Source organism: Bactrocera dorsalis, chromosome 2 (genome assembly GCF_023373825.1).
Source record: "Bactrocera dorsalis isolate Fly_Bdor chromosome 2, ASM2337382v1, whole genome shotgun sequence".
Taxonomy (NCBI): Eukaryota; Metazoa; Arthropoda; class Insecta; order Diptera; family Tephritidae; genus Bactrocera; species Bactrocera dorsalis.
Genome location: NC_064304.1, coordinates 68,637,684 through 68,652,436, shown reverse-complemented (window position 1 = coordinate 68,652,436; position 14,753 = coordinate 68,637,684). Strand labels below are relative to the sequence as shown.

General features: G+C 33.8%; 1 protein-coding gene across 29 annotated transcripts; it reads left to right on the top strand.

Annotated features, from left to right (window-relative positions):
* The first annotated feature begins 1,603 nt into the window (after positions 1–1,603).
* LOC105227464 (uncharacterized protein PF3D7_1120000) lies at positions 1,604–12,865 on the top strand. Of its 29 annotated transcripts, none has more exons than XM_049449851.1 (10): positions 1,605–3,068; positions 3,160–3,300; positions 3,392–3,544; positions 9,047–9,187; positions 9,279–9,431; positions 9,523–9,675; positions 9,767–9,919; positions 10,011–10,163; positions 10,255–10,474; positions 10,579–12,865. In XM_049449851.1, exons 1-10 carry the CDS (start codon positions 3,061–3,063, stop codon positions 10,798–10,800), a joined length of 1,497 nt encoding a protein of 498 aa, XP_049305808.1. In that variant the 5' UTR covers positions 1,605–3,060; the 3' UTR covers positions 10,801–12,865. The 29 variants fall into 29 exon arrangements, with proteins under 29 accessions (XP_049305809.1, XP_049305808.1, XP_049305810.1 ...); XM_049449829.1 differs by lacking the exons at positions 1,605–3,068; positions 3,392–3,544 and adding exons at positions 3,636–3,855; positions 3,960–8,955; XM_049449828.1 differs by lacking the exons at positions 1,605–3,068; positions 3,160–3,300 and adding exons at positions 3,636–3,855; positions 3,960–8,955 and having other exon boundaries at positions 3,404–3,544.
* Positions 12,866–14,753: the final 1,888 nt, after the last annotated feature.

Here is a 14,753-nt window from a genome sequence, read left to right as displayed (position 1 = left end):
ATATTCTTGCGTATGTGAGATAGAGAACATCATGTATTTTGTACACATTTTTCGGTGTCAAAATGAAACAAAATATCAACAAGCAAAACGAAATTCTTCGTTGCGAGTCTCTTCATATTTTCTGCTTGGACATGTACATATATGCTAATAAGTATGTAATGCTTATATATGCAAATAAGTATGCATTGCGATTCCCAAGTTGAAAAATTGGAGCTGAAAATATAACAAAATTGGGAGATCATAAGGAGTAGCATGCATATGTTTATGTCTTCATATCAGTGTTGTCCAACGTGACTGTGTGCACGTTATACTTGTGTTGGTTATTCTAGCGTCAACTGATCGCAAAATTCTGCTTTGCTTGCCTACAAAGTTGAATACAGTACAGTTTCACAGACATTTGTCGCGACATGTTGGTGTGAGGTGCCTGGCACTGTCCGTGCTCTATTGTGCGCATAGGCCGTGGACAACGCTGCTTCATATTCATATTCAATGCATGCATATGTTTACATATGGCTTAATATTCATATTCATGCATACATATATTTATGTCTCTTCATATTCTTGAGTATGTGAGACAGAGAACATCATGTATTTTGTACAAATTTTTCGGTGTCAAAATGAAACAAAATATAAACAAGCAAAACGAAATTCTTCGTTGCGAGTCTCTTCATATTTTCTGCTTCGACATGTACATATATGCTAATAAGTATGTAATGCTTATATATGCAAATAAGTATGCATTGCGATTCCCAAGTTGAAAAATTGGAGCTGAAAATATAACAAAATTGGGAGATCATAAGAAGTAGCATGCATATGTTTATGTCTTCATATTCATATTCAATGCATGCATATGTTTACATATGGCTTAATATTCATATTCATGCATACATATATTTATGTCTCTTCATATTCTTGCGTATGTGAGACAGAGAACATCATGTATTTTGTACACATTTTTCGGTGTCAAAATGAAACAAAATATAAACAAGCAAAACGAAATTCTTCGTTGCGAGTCTCTTCATATTTTCTGCTTCGACATGTACATATATGCTATGTCATCATATGCCTTTAATACATATTCTCTTCATATTCTCGCTTAGAATATGTGAGTGAATGGTAAAAAATGTTAAAATTTTAGTTTTGCTGATTGAACTTAGTCTATTATTACACGAGGCGACAAAAGTTGCTAATTCTCGGGCGATTCTCTTTTGCTGTCGCCCATTACCTTCACACGAGCAATTTGTGTTGCGCAACTCTGTTCGAGTTTTTTTCTCATTCTCTTTCACTTTACTTTAACCCATTGTCTACTCTTTACTTTAACCCATTGTCGTTTCTTTTTCCTTATGGCTATTTGGGCCACTCTATCACATATATTAATCAGTTCTGACAATTAAGAAATACATTTTATTTATAATTCAAAATGAAAACAAAGATTATATGACAGAATTTCACATACATATGTCACCCTTTTAACTATCGTCTGAATCAATTTGTATGGCTTTCTCCATACATTTCACAATATCTTTAATTAATTCGAGTTTTTCGTCATACTCCATTTTCTAAAATATTTAAATTATATTATGTATATTTGTATACATATTTGCAAATTACTTGCCAAAAGATGAAATTAAATTTTTTAAATATATTCAAAATATTAATTTCAAAAAATATACTCAAATGCAACTATGTACTACGAAAGAAAGAACACGAATGCCGAAAATCGTCGCAGCGAACTGCTACGAATAAGAACACAAAGCGAGTTGCTGAACACTGGAAACTCGGCGCGATTCTCCTCTCCTCGTCGCCCCCTCGCCTATAAATCTAGAGTTGCCGAGACAAAAGTTGCTGCGTGTAATAAGCGAGTTAAATAGAAACTTTTGCACATGAGCTGTATGAGCACAGTTTGTCGGCAGACGTGCGCGAGTAAAGGTAAAAAGGTACATACATTTTCGGCAAATGCAACTGATTTTGTGAAATGGCTGCCTGTGACGAGTAAAAGCAAAAATATTAAAATACAATAAAATTAAAATACAAATACTGCAAGCGTTGTTACCACAGTAACTTGATAAATAGTTGGTAAATGTTTAGCGCAAATTGAAAACCATATTTTGGTAAAAATATTTTGGTAAAATAATAATCATAAATTGTTGTTGTGTGTGCGTGAACAAACACGAGCGAGCCGAATTGCCAACTATTTGCAACTGATTTTGTTAAATGGCTGCCTGTGACGAGTAAAAAGATAAATTTTCGGCAAATGCAACTGATTTTGTGAAATGGCTGCCTGTGACGAGTAAAAGCAAAATTATTAAAAAAATTAAAATACAAAAAATACAATAAAATTAAAATACAAATACTGCAAGCGTTGTTACCACAGTAACTTGATAAATAGTTGGTAAATGTTTAGCGCAAATTGAAAAACATATTTTGGTAAAATAATAATTGTAAAGTGTTGTTGTGTGTGCGTGAACAAACACGAGCGAGCCGAATTGCCAACTTTTTGCAACTGGTTTTGTGAAATGGCTGCCTGTGACGAGTAAAAGCAAAAATATTAAAATACAAATACTGCAAGCGTTGTTACCACAGTAACTTGATAAATAGTTGGTAAATGTTTAGCGCAAATTGAAAAACATATTTTGGTAAAATAATAATCATCAAGTGTTGTTGTGTGTGCATGAACAAACACGAGCGAGCCGAATTGCCAACTATTTGCAACTGATTTTGTGAAATGGCTGCCTGTGACGAGTAAAAGCAAAAATATTAAAATACAATAAAATTAAAATACAAATACTGCAAGCGTTGTTACCACAGTAACTTGATAAATAGTTGGTAAATGTTTAGCGCAAATTGAAAACCATATTTTGTTAAAATAATAATCTTAAAGTGTTGTTGTGTGTGCGTGAACAAACACAATTTTTGGCAAATGCAACTGATTTTGTGAAATGGCTGCCTGTGACGAGTAAAACCAAAAAGTGAATCATCAAAAAACAGGCGAAAAAACAGGCGAAAACTGCAGCTCGACGCATACGAGAATATCGTGAGAGAAGGAATGATAATGTCAACATGAAATCGTAATTATCATTGAAATTATTAAAATTTTGAAATTATATATGTTGTGTTTTTGATAAAAATATTTTAATATATATCTTTTTCTGTTCATAGCAATAATCCATCGGGAAATAATGAAGAACAATCAGATGATATTCAAAGTGCTGGTCCATCATCAAAAAAACAGGCGAAAACTGCAGTTCAACGCATACGAGAATATCGTGAGAGAAGAAAAGATAATGTCAACATGGAATCGTAATTATCATTGAAATTATTAAAATTTTGAAATTATATATGTTATGTTTTTGATAAAAATATTTTAATATATATCTTTTTCTGTTCATAGCAATAATCCATCGGGAAATAATGAAGAACAATCAGATGATATTCAAAGTGCTGGTCCATCATCAAAAAAACAGGCGAAAAAACAGGCGAAAACTGCAGTTCAACGCATACGAGAATATCGTGAGAGAAGAAAAGATAATGTCAACATGGAATCGTAATTATCATTGAAACTATTAAAATTTTGAAATTATATATGTTGTGTTTTTGATAAAAATATTTTAATATATATCTTTTTCTGTTCATAGCAATAATCCATCGGGAAATAATGAAGAACAATTAGACCTCTGTGATTTAACTTTGAAGTACGACGACATTGCAAAACATAAAAAGGCTCATGAAAATTTCGATAGAAAATTTCGGAAAAATCCATTTGGTTATTCATGTACAATCTGTGATAGATTATGGTTCAAAAATGACTTAAAAAAGGCATCTGACAATTATAAAGATCTATTGAAGAAAATAACGGTAAGAAATAATATTATTTTGAAATTATTTTGAAATAATATCGAAGTATGCACATACTTGATCACTATGAAGAAATTAACAAATATAACTTTTATAATTTCCAGAATATCAACAACATTAAAGATGCAATGATTTGTTCGACATGTAAAGTTAGTCTTGAAAAGCAAAATATTCCAATATTGTCATGGTACAATGGATTTAAATATCCAGAAATTCCTGCACAATTACCGAAACTTGACCTAGTTACGGAAAGATTAATTTCTCCTCGTCTCCCATTTATGCAGATACGAAGACTACGGCTTGTGCATGGGCAGTTTGGTATATAGGGTCAGGTTATAAATGTGCCAGTATCTGTGGATACAATGGTCAATCAACTTCCAAGAGATATCAGCGATGATCATTGCATTTATGTTCATATAAAAAAGAAACGAATCCACAAGTCAAGCTATTTACAAGGATTAATTAATAAAAAAAATATTAAGGCATGGTTACAATATTTGGTAAACACGCCTCTTTATACTTACTACAATATCACAATTAATCATGGATTCCTCAGTGATGATAATGAAGAAACTCAACGAATAAGTAACATAGATGAAGTCAGTGAAGATATCCCCATCGAGGAGAGTCTTACAGCTCAGCAACATACTCTTCTGTGGAACGACGAAAAATATTTAAGGATCGCACCTGGAGAATACAATGTACCTCGTAGTTTATTATTCGATGAATACGCGGAAGAATTGTCATTTCCAACTATCTATTTGGGACAATTTAGAACATTCAAAGAAAACATTAAAGCTACACCATTCATGATAGCTTCCAGTGAATTGCGTCGTACTGACCGTCGAGCAATTACTCCCTACCATTTGTTGTATATCGCTGTGAAGATTATGAGATTGAGGATTCGAGATTGTTTCACTGTGGCGTTCAAGCATATTGGTCCTAATACCAACATAACAAGAGAACAAATCCAATCAGATGAGTACATAAACAATTGTATTGAATCGAATCTTGCTTTCCTACGTTCAATACCAAATTCAACTTGGTATTGGGCACAAAGAAAGAAAGATCTTTTCGCAATGATTCGACAGAACGGCAGACCAACAGCTTTCATGACTCTTAGCGCCAATGAAATAGGATGGACGAATCTGATACAGCTGTTGTATAAATTAGCGAACAAGGGAGCGGGCATTTCCGAGCGTGCTGCGTCGGAACTAAGTTTCATTGAAAAAAGCACACTTATCAATGAAGATGCTGTGACTTGCGCTATCTACTTTAATAAATTGGTTAACGTATTGCTCACAATATTACAATCCAAAGCATGCAGTCCTTTCGGTTGCTACAGAGTTGCTGAATACTTTAAACGTATTGTAGTCCGCATGCACATGTTTTATTGTGGCTCGAAAATGCTCCAGATAATATGATTGATGAAAATAACAGTGAAGTTATACATTTAATAGACAGTTTAGTATCAGTTTCAGCATCTCAAGCATCAGGAAATATTAAATTACAGACTCATAAACACACATTTACATGCTATAAGAAGATAGTTGCTAATAAACCACAAAAATGCAGATTTGAAGCACCTTTTATGCCATGTCGCAATACATTGAATCTTACACCGATGCAAAAAACAGACGAACATTTTCAACGATATGCTAAGAAATATGCCGAAATCATATCCAATTTAGAAAGCACAGATTACGATAATATCGATGACTTTTACGAAAAAAATAATATTCAATCGGACGATGAATACGGCAACATACTTCGTGCTGGAATTACGAGACCCAAAATATTCTATAAACGCAGTCCTACAGAAAAATGGCATAATCCATTCAACCCTTTTGTTTTTAATATTCTAAGGTCGAACATGGATTTTCAAATTATCACTGAGGAGTATTCCTGTGCCGCCTATGTTGTTGAGTATGTGAACAAAACTAATAGAGGTGTTAGTAACTTACAACGAAAAATTATAGAAATAATGAATGAACATCCGGAGTTCGATATAGTGGATATTACGAGAAAAATGAGTGTAGATATATTAAATAGTGTAGAAATGAGTAGTCAAGAGGCTGCTTGGTATCTGCTCAGAGAGCCAATGTCAAAGAGCTCAGTTGTTGTCATTTATATAAACACAGTGTGGCCAATTGAACGACAAAGAATTCGAAAGACTCAAAAAGAACTAAGTGAACTTGACGAAAATTCCACAGATATTTGGAAGGAAGATTGGTTCGATAAATATCAACGACGACCCGATGAATTATGTGACATTACTCTAGCACAATTTGTTTCTAAATATTATAAAAACAAAAATGGTGTTTACGCTGAAAGAGTAGTGCCCAAAGTTATTCGATATCGAAATTATGATATTGCACAAGATTACAATGAATATAGACGAGAAATGGTCACGTTACACATTCCATTTAGAAATGAAGATGCTGAAATTTTAGCTGAAATGAAATTTATTAATATCTACGATGAAAATGAAGCTCTAATTTTGGAAAGAAGAAAAGAATTTGAATCAAACTTAGATGTCGAAAAAACGATTGAAATCTGTCGACAATTGTGCCGTGAAGACGGGAATCTAGACGATGATGAGACTGAAATTCAAGATGTTGCGAATCGCTTCCCAGAGCCCAATCCTTTTCAACAATTGTATTGTAATCCAAATGCAGATGTTAATATAGATCTTCACTTAGCAACATTGAATAAGTTAGGTGTTATTGCGAAGAAGAAAGAAAATATTATGGAACTAGATCAATTCTGTCAACTAATGAGATCTGCAAATGAAAAACAAAAAGAATTCCTTCTTCATGTCATCGACCACATCCTATCTTTAACTTCATCACCACTACAAGTATTCTTCACTGGACCTGCTGGATGTGGAAAAACTTTTACCATAAAACTTGTAATGGAAATTTACAATAGATATTCAGATAATGATGGATATTGCAATGCATACATCACATGTGCATCCACTGGCAAGGCTGCAGTTGCTATCGACGGATCGACTGTACACACTGCGTTGAAAATATCGCTATCAAAACTTCTTCCATTATCAACAGAGACGGCAAATCAATATCGTACACTGTTCAGATATGTAAAAGTCTTGATCATAGATGAAGTAAGCATGATTGGTGCAGAATTATTAGCTCAAATCGATGCTAGACTAAAACAAATAACAGGGAATTTTGAAACGAATTTCGGTGGATTGGACATGATTTTTATTGGTGATTTACGGCAACTGCCGCCTGATCGCGCGACACCAATATACAAACAGCCAAAACAGCGTATGGCAGGACCAGTACTATGGCGAGGATTAAAATTTTACCAATTGACAGAAGTGATGCGACAAAGTAATTCAATATTTTCAACATTACTCACAAAAATCGGTAATGGCATGATATTAACAGATGACGAATTAGCAATTATTGAATCACGATTCTTTACAAAGGAGCAGGCTGATCAATTATGTCCACATGGAATTCGTATTTTTCTTACTAATAATTCCGTCAATGAATACAATAATACGATATTGCAACGTGCAGATAATAAAATAGCATCAATAGCTACGGATTTATTTTTTGGATGTCAAAGTACTGAACAAGAAGCTTTTCTCAAACAGAAATTTCACAAAATGTCAGTTATTGATACTGGCGGTTTGCCGTACGAAATTGTTTTCGTTCCGTACAAATCGTACATTATCACCACAAACATTGATGTATCAGATGGATTGGCAAATGGTGCAGTTGGTAAATTGGTACATATTGAACAAAACGAACAAAATGAAGTTACACGAGTGTGGTTAACTTTTGAAAATTCACAAAAAGTTGGTAAAAAACTTCGACAAAAAGCTTCCGCTTACGTTGCGGTACATAATATTGATAAACATGCCGTCCCAATAGAACGCAGAACATCTACCATTGCCATGAATAATAACAAAACAATAAATGCAAAACGTAATCATTTTCCTTTAGTATCAGGATGGGCCATGACAATTCACAAATCTCAAGGTGGAACATTCGATGAAGTAGTTTATGAATATGAAAGGACTCATTCTTTATCATTACTTAATGTTGCTCTATCACGAGTTACCAGTATTAACGGACTCTACATAGTACCAAAAAACAATGATAATAGATTTTATCATGGGCGAAAAAATGATACATCGATCATATCTTTACAAGATGAATTTCGCCGATTATCGTTGAACACATTGTCAACAATAGGTAGAACAATTCTCGATTTTATGAATGACAGAAAAAAGTTGTCCATGGTTACTTTTAATTGCCAAAGTCTCAGAAAACACGTATCGGACTTAAGCGATCCCGCAATTGATTCAAGCAATATCCTGTTTTTATCAGAAACCTGGTTAAACGACGATGAAAATATTGACATCCCGAATTTTGATTGCATTGCGAAATTCAAGCGTAAAAATGTTAGATCAGCAGGAGTGGCAATTTATCAGAAATCGAATGATACCTCGAATATAGTAACTTCGAACATGGACATTCTATTACGACATATTCGTGAAGTTGATATTGGTCAGTCATCAATTGGTGATATATGTGCTGCTCACTGTTTTTTGGACGATGGAACAAACATCATAATGGTAAATGTTTACATTTCGCCCAATAACACAGTTAATAATATCATAAAGTTTATATACAGAAGACTTATGATTTATGGTCGAGTAGGTTCTGAAGAACTAGGAGAAAACTATCATACGTTGCCACTAATCTTAGCAGGAGATTTCAATATCAATTTCGCATCCGGAAATGGACAACTCTTGATAAACTTTCTACGAGATAAATTAGAATTACAAATGAATAATGACCGTAATGAGCCAACTACAAGACATGGAACAACAATCGATGCAGTTTTTTCTAGATTTCTGTCTAATTTTAATTCTAAAATATATGTATCGTATTTCTCGTATCATAAGCCTATTGTCTCGGTTTTACAATCAACCACAGTAATTACTGATGCACCCAATAATGAAAATAACGAAAAACAGGCGAAAAAACAGGCGAAAACTGCAGCTCGACGCATACGAGAATATCGTGAGAGAAGGAATGATAATGTCAACATGAAATCGTAATTATCATTGAAATTATTAAAATTTTGAAATTATATATGTTGTGTTTTTGATAAAAATATTTTAATATATATCTTTTTCTGTTCATAGCAATAATCCATCGGGAAATAATGAAGAACAATCAGATGATATTCAAAGTGCTGGTCCATCATCAAAAAAACAGGCGAAAACTGCAGTTCAACGCATACGAGAATATCGTGAGAGAAGAAAAGATAATGTCAACATGGAATCGTAATTATCATTGAAATTATTAAAATTTTGAAATTATATATGTTATGTTTTTGATAAAAATATTTTAATATATATCTTTTTCTGTTCATAGCAATAATCCATCGGGAAATAATGAAGAACAATCAGATGATATTCAAAGTGCTGGTCCATCATCAAAAAAACAGGCGAAAAAACAGGCGAAAACTGCAGTTCAACGCATACGAGAATATCGTGAGAGAAGAAAAGATAATGTCAACATGGAATCGTAATTATCATTGAAACTATTAAAATTTTGAAATTATATATGTTGTGTTTTTGATAAAAATATTTTAATATATATCTTTTTCTGTTCATAGCAATAATCCATCGGGAAATAATGAAGAACAATCAGATGATATTCAAAGTGCTGGTCCATCATCAAAAAAACAGGCGAAAAAACAGGCGAAAACTGCAGTTCAACGCATACGAGAATATCGTGAGAGAAGAAAAGATAATGTCAACATGGAATCGTAATTATCATTGAAATTATTAAAATTTTGAAATTATATATGTTGTGTTTTTGATAAAAATATTTTAATATATATCTTTTTCTGTTCATAGCAATAATCCATCGGGAAATAATGAAGAACAATCAGATGATATTCAAAGTGCTGGTCCATCATCAAAAAAACAGGCGAAAAAACAGGCGAAAACTGCAGTTCAACGCATACGAGAATATCGTGAGAGAAGAAAAGATAATGTCAACATGGAATCGTAATTATCATTGAAATTATTAAAATTTTGAAATTATATATGTTGTGTTTTTGATAAAAATATTTTAATATATATCTTTTTCTGTTCATAGCAATAATCCATCGGGAAATAATGAAGAACAATCAGATGATATTCAAAGTGCTGGTCCATCATCAAAAAAACAGGCGAAAAAACAGGCGAAAACTGCAGTTCAACGCATACGAGAATATCGTGAGAGAAGAAAAGATAATGTCAACATGGAATCGTAATTATCATTGAAACTATTAAAATTTTGAAATTATATATGTTGTGTTTTTGATAAAAATATTTTAATATATATCTTTTTCTGTTCATAGCAATAATCCATCGGGAAATAATGAAGAACAATTAGACCTCTGTGATTTAACTTTGAAGTACGACGACATTGCAAAACATAAAAAGGCTCATGAAAATTTCGATAGAAAATTTCGGAAAAATCCATTTGGTTATTCATGTACAATCTGTGATAGATTATGGTTCAAAAATGACTTAAAAAAGGCATCTGACAATTATAAAGATCTATTGAAGAAAATAACGGTAAGAAATAATATTATTTTGAAATTATTTTGAAATAATATCGAAGTATGCACATACTTGATCACTATGAAGAAATTAACAAATATAACTTTTATAATTTCCAGAATATCAACAACATTAAAGATGCAATGATTTGTTCGACATGTAAAGTTAGTCTTGAAAAGCAAAATATTCCAATATTGTCATGGTACAATGGATTTAAATATCCAGAAATTCCTGCACAATTACCGAAACTTGACCTAGTTACGGAAAGATTAATTTCTCCTCGTCTCCCATTTATGCAGATACGAAGACTACGGCTTGTGCATGGGCAGTTTGGTATATAGGGTCAGGTTATAAATGTGCCAGTATCTGTGGATACAATGGTCAATCAACTTCCAAGAGATATCAGCGATGATCATTGCATTTATGTTCATATAAAAAAGAAACGAATCCACAAGTCAAGCTATTTACAAGGATTAATTAATAAAAAAAATATTAAGGCATGGTTACAATATTTGGTAAACACGCCTCTTTATACTTACTACAATATCACAATTAATCATGGATTCCTCAGTGATGATAATGAAGAAACTCAACGAATAAGTAACATAGATGAAGTCAGTGAAGATATCCCCATCGAGGAGAGTCTTACAGCTCAGCAACATACTCTTCTGTGGAACGACGAAAAATATTTAAGGATCGCACCTGGAGAATACAATGTACCTCGTAGTTTATTATTCGATGAATACGCGGAAGAATTGTCATTTCCAACTATCTATTTGGGACAATTTAGAACATTCAAAGAAAACATTAAAGCTACACCATTCATGATAGCTTCCAGTGAATTGCGTCGTACTGACCGTCGAGCAATTACTCCCTACCATTTGTTGTATATCGCTGTGAAGATTATGAGATTGAGGATTCGAGATTGTTTCACTGTGGCGTTCAAGCATATTGGTCCTAATACCAACATAACAAGAGAACAAATCCAATCAGATGAGTACATAAACAATTGTATTGAATCGAATCTTGCTTTCCTACGTTCAATACCAAATTCAACTTGGTATTGGGCACAAAGAAAGAAAGATCTTTTCGCAATGATTCGACAGAACGGCAGACCAACAGCTTTCATGACTCTTAGCGCCAATGAAATAGGATGGACGAATCTGATACAGCTGTTGTATAAATTAGCGAACAAGGGAGCGGACATTTCCGAGCGTGCTGCGTCGGAACTAAGTTTCATTGAAAAAAGCACACTTATCAATGAAGATGCTGTGACTTGCGCTATCTACTTTAATAAATTGGTTAACGTATTGCTCACAATATTACAATCCAAAGCATGCAGTCCTTTCGGTTGCTACAGAGTTGCTGAATACTTTAAACGTATTGTAGTCCGCATGCACATGTTTTATTGTGGCTCGAAAATGCTCCAGATAATATGATTGATGAAAATAACAGTGAAGTTATACATTTAATAGACAGTTTAGTATCAGTTTCAGCATCTCAAGCATCAGGAAATATTAAATTACAGACTCATAAACACACATTTACATGCTATAAGAAGATAGTTGCTAATAAACCACAAAAATGCAGATTTGAAGCACCTTTTATGCCATGTCGCAAAACATTGAATCTTACACCCATGCAAAAAACAGACGAACATTTTCAACGATATGCTAAGAAATATGCCGAAATCAGATCCAATTTAGAAAGCACAGATTACGATAATATCGATGACTTTTACGAAAAAAATAATATTCAGTCGGACGATGAATACGGCAACATACTTCGTGCTGGAATTAAGAGACCCAAAATATTCTATAAACGCAGTCCTACAGAAAAATGGCATGTATTTGGGTCTTTTTTGTTTGATGTGCAAGTGGCAAAGTCATGCAACTCTCCACAAGCTACATATACTGCGCGAAGTGTGCAGTAAGACCTGGTGTGCCCATACTCTTGGCAATTTGTGCATTGTACAGGGCCGTTTATTTTATGCGGTTCCTCCACAGTGATCCTACGACGTATCAAATATTGAAGTTTGTTGATGGGGTGCACACAATTTTTTCTAAGTTATTGTTTTTCTGGTTCTTTGAACATAGGCAGTGGGATTTTTTTTTTATTAAAAATACTAGCAGCCCGTCCTGGTTTCGCACGGTGTAGACAATTACTTACTTTTGGAAATTTGGATATAAAACACTTTTTTTCACAAATATTTTTATTTGTATTAAAAAAAATCCCACAGTTATATTTGTATGTAAGTCTATTTATGTTCAATTTCTTTGATGGTTTAAGTGGCGGGCACTTAAATAAGTAATATTTACATAGGATATTATATACATTTTTACTATGTTTTTTTAAGTAATTAGATTAAAAGCAGAGTCGAATAAAATATATACAGTCTAAATTAAACGTTGACAACTTTCAACTAAAAATGTGTCTACCTATACATCTAGGTATTTCAAAGAAATTTTTGTTCGTGTCAGTAGAAACTTGCCTATCATTTTTTATTAATTTCCTTACAAAATTACTATCTTTTGTTTGGTTTTGTTGTTTTGTGCTTTTTATTTTGGTTTTATATATTTTTTTTGTTTTATTTTTGTTTTTTATTTTTTTATTAAAAAAGGGTTTGTCATTAATCATTTTCATTATTATTATTACTTAATAATTTACATTTTTAATATTTTTTATTTTACAGGTTTACTTTACAGATATAATATTAAGGTAGATTTACGTTTTTTACTTTTATATTTGTCAATTTTTATCCTAAAGCTTCACTGTAAACTACGTTGGAAGTAGTATTTGTAGATGGCAACAAAATATATTGATTTTCAGGAGATCCCACTCGAGAAAGGGGAACATATAGTTGTCCATAAGAAAAGCATTCTTTTCTTAGATCGATGCCAATTATCGAAAATGTTTGACCCTGGGACTTATTTATTGTGAGGGCAAATGATGTTTTTAAAGGAAACTGTAACCTCTTAAAAGATATAGGCAAGTCCGTGGGAATCATGGGGATCCGCGGTATGTGGGCGAGCTGTCCGGCCGCGGCCCCGGTGATTATAGTGGCTACTATGACGTTCTCCCGCTGGGAGGGCATAGGTTCCTCAGCAGCATTATGGGAATGCCTACCTTTAATTGTAGTTCGTTGGACGGCAAGCCGGAAGGATTCAGGGAATTTAAAAATTCTTGTGGATAGTGCACTGTATCTTCGATGTTGCAAACTGTGTCAATAGATTTGTATGACTTAAATTCACCACTACTTTTTCCATAATAATGACAGTCGTATTTGATGGATTTTCAAATACACGTTGTATATTTTCAGCTGAAAAATATACCCGTTGCCCATTTTCTAAGTGTACAGCCAAGTGTAAAACGGTGGGGTGTCGATCGTGAATTGGAAACTCTAACAATCTCCACACTCCCTCCGATGTACTAATGTACCGTCCGTTCAAATAATTTTCCACTTCGTCGTGAGCATTTCTGACACCGAGAGTGGCTTGGTCCGATCCTTTGTTGATGTATTTGCAAATATACTTAATTGCTTGGACGGAATGAAAGAACGATCCACCTGTTGTCTATGTTGGCCGTTCTGCCTCGGATGTTTAAAGTAGCGACCTGACCTCCGTTGCTGGAGCCGCGACGTCGATATACGGGATATCCGTCCTCACCGGCCTGGGTCTCATTTATAAATCGTCGTGGGTATTTTTTTGAGCATATGCCATTCTTTATGCATGGTGAATTCAAATTTTCTTGCCCACATGGCCCGTGCACCATTTTTTGTCAAATAACACTGGGACTTCGCCTTTTTTAGGCAGCTCAGCGACGATTATTTCGTCGATCTGATCGGGCTGTATTTTTGTCTCCAGCCAAAACAACATATGACAATGCGAAAATCCTCTTTTTTACCATTCGACACTATGCATATAACATTTGACCGGTCCAAAAATCGCGTCTTTCGTGAATATTTTTATAATTTTTAGATGGAATACTCAAGCAATGATGTCATGTCGGTCGAAAGACCGTTGGCCGGGGAAAAGTTCCTGCTTTATCTCTTCCCATTCAGGGTTGCACGTAAAAGTGACGAATAGATCTGGCCGGCCGTGGTTGTGCACATAGGACATAGCATCATGCGTCTTTTCGTTTAGAAACTTCGCACATCCAGTAAATGATGACGGTAAGATGACGCGCTGTCCGATGTCGGCGGCATTCACGCTTGCGTCTTGGTTAAAAGCATCTCTCAGATGAATATAGTCATCTGCTCTAAGTTTTTGTTGGTTTCGCCTTATAAAATTTAATC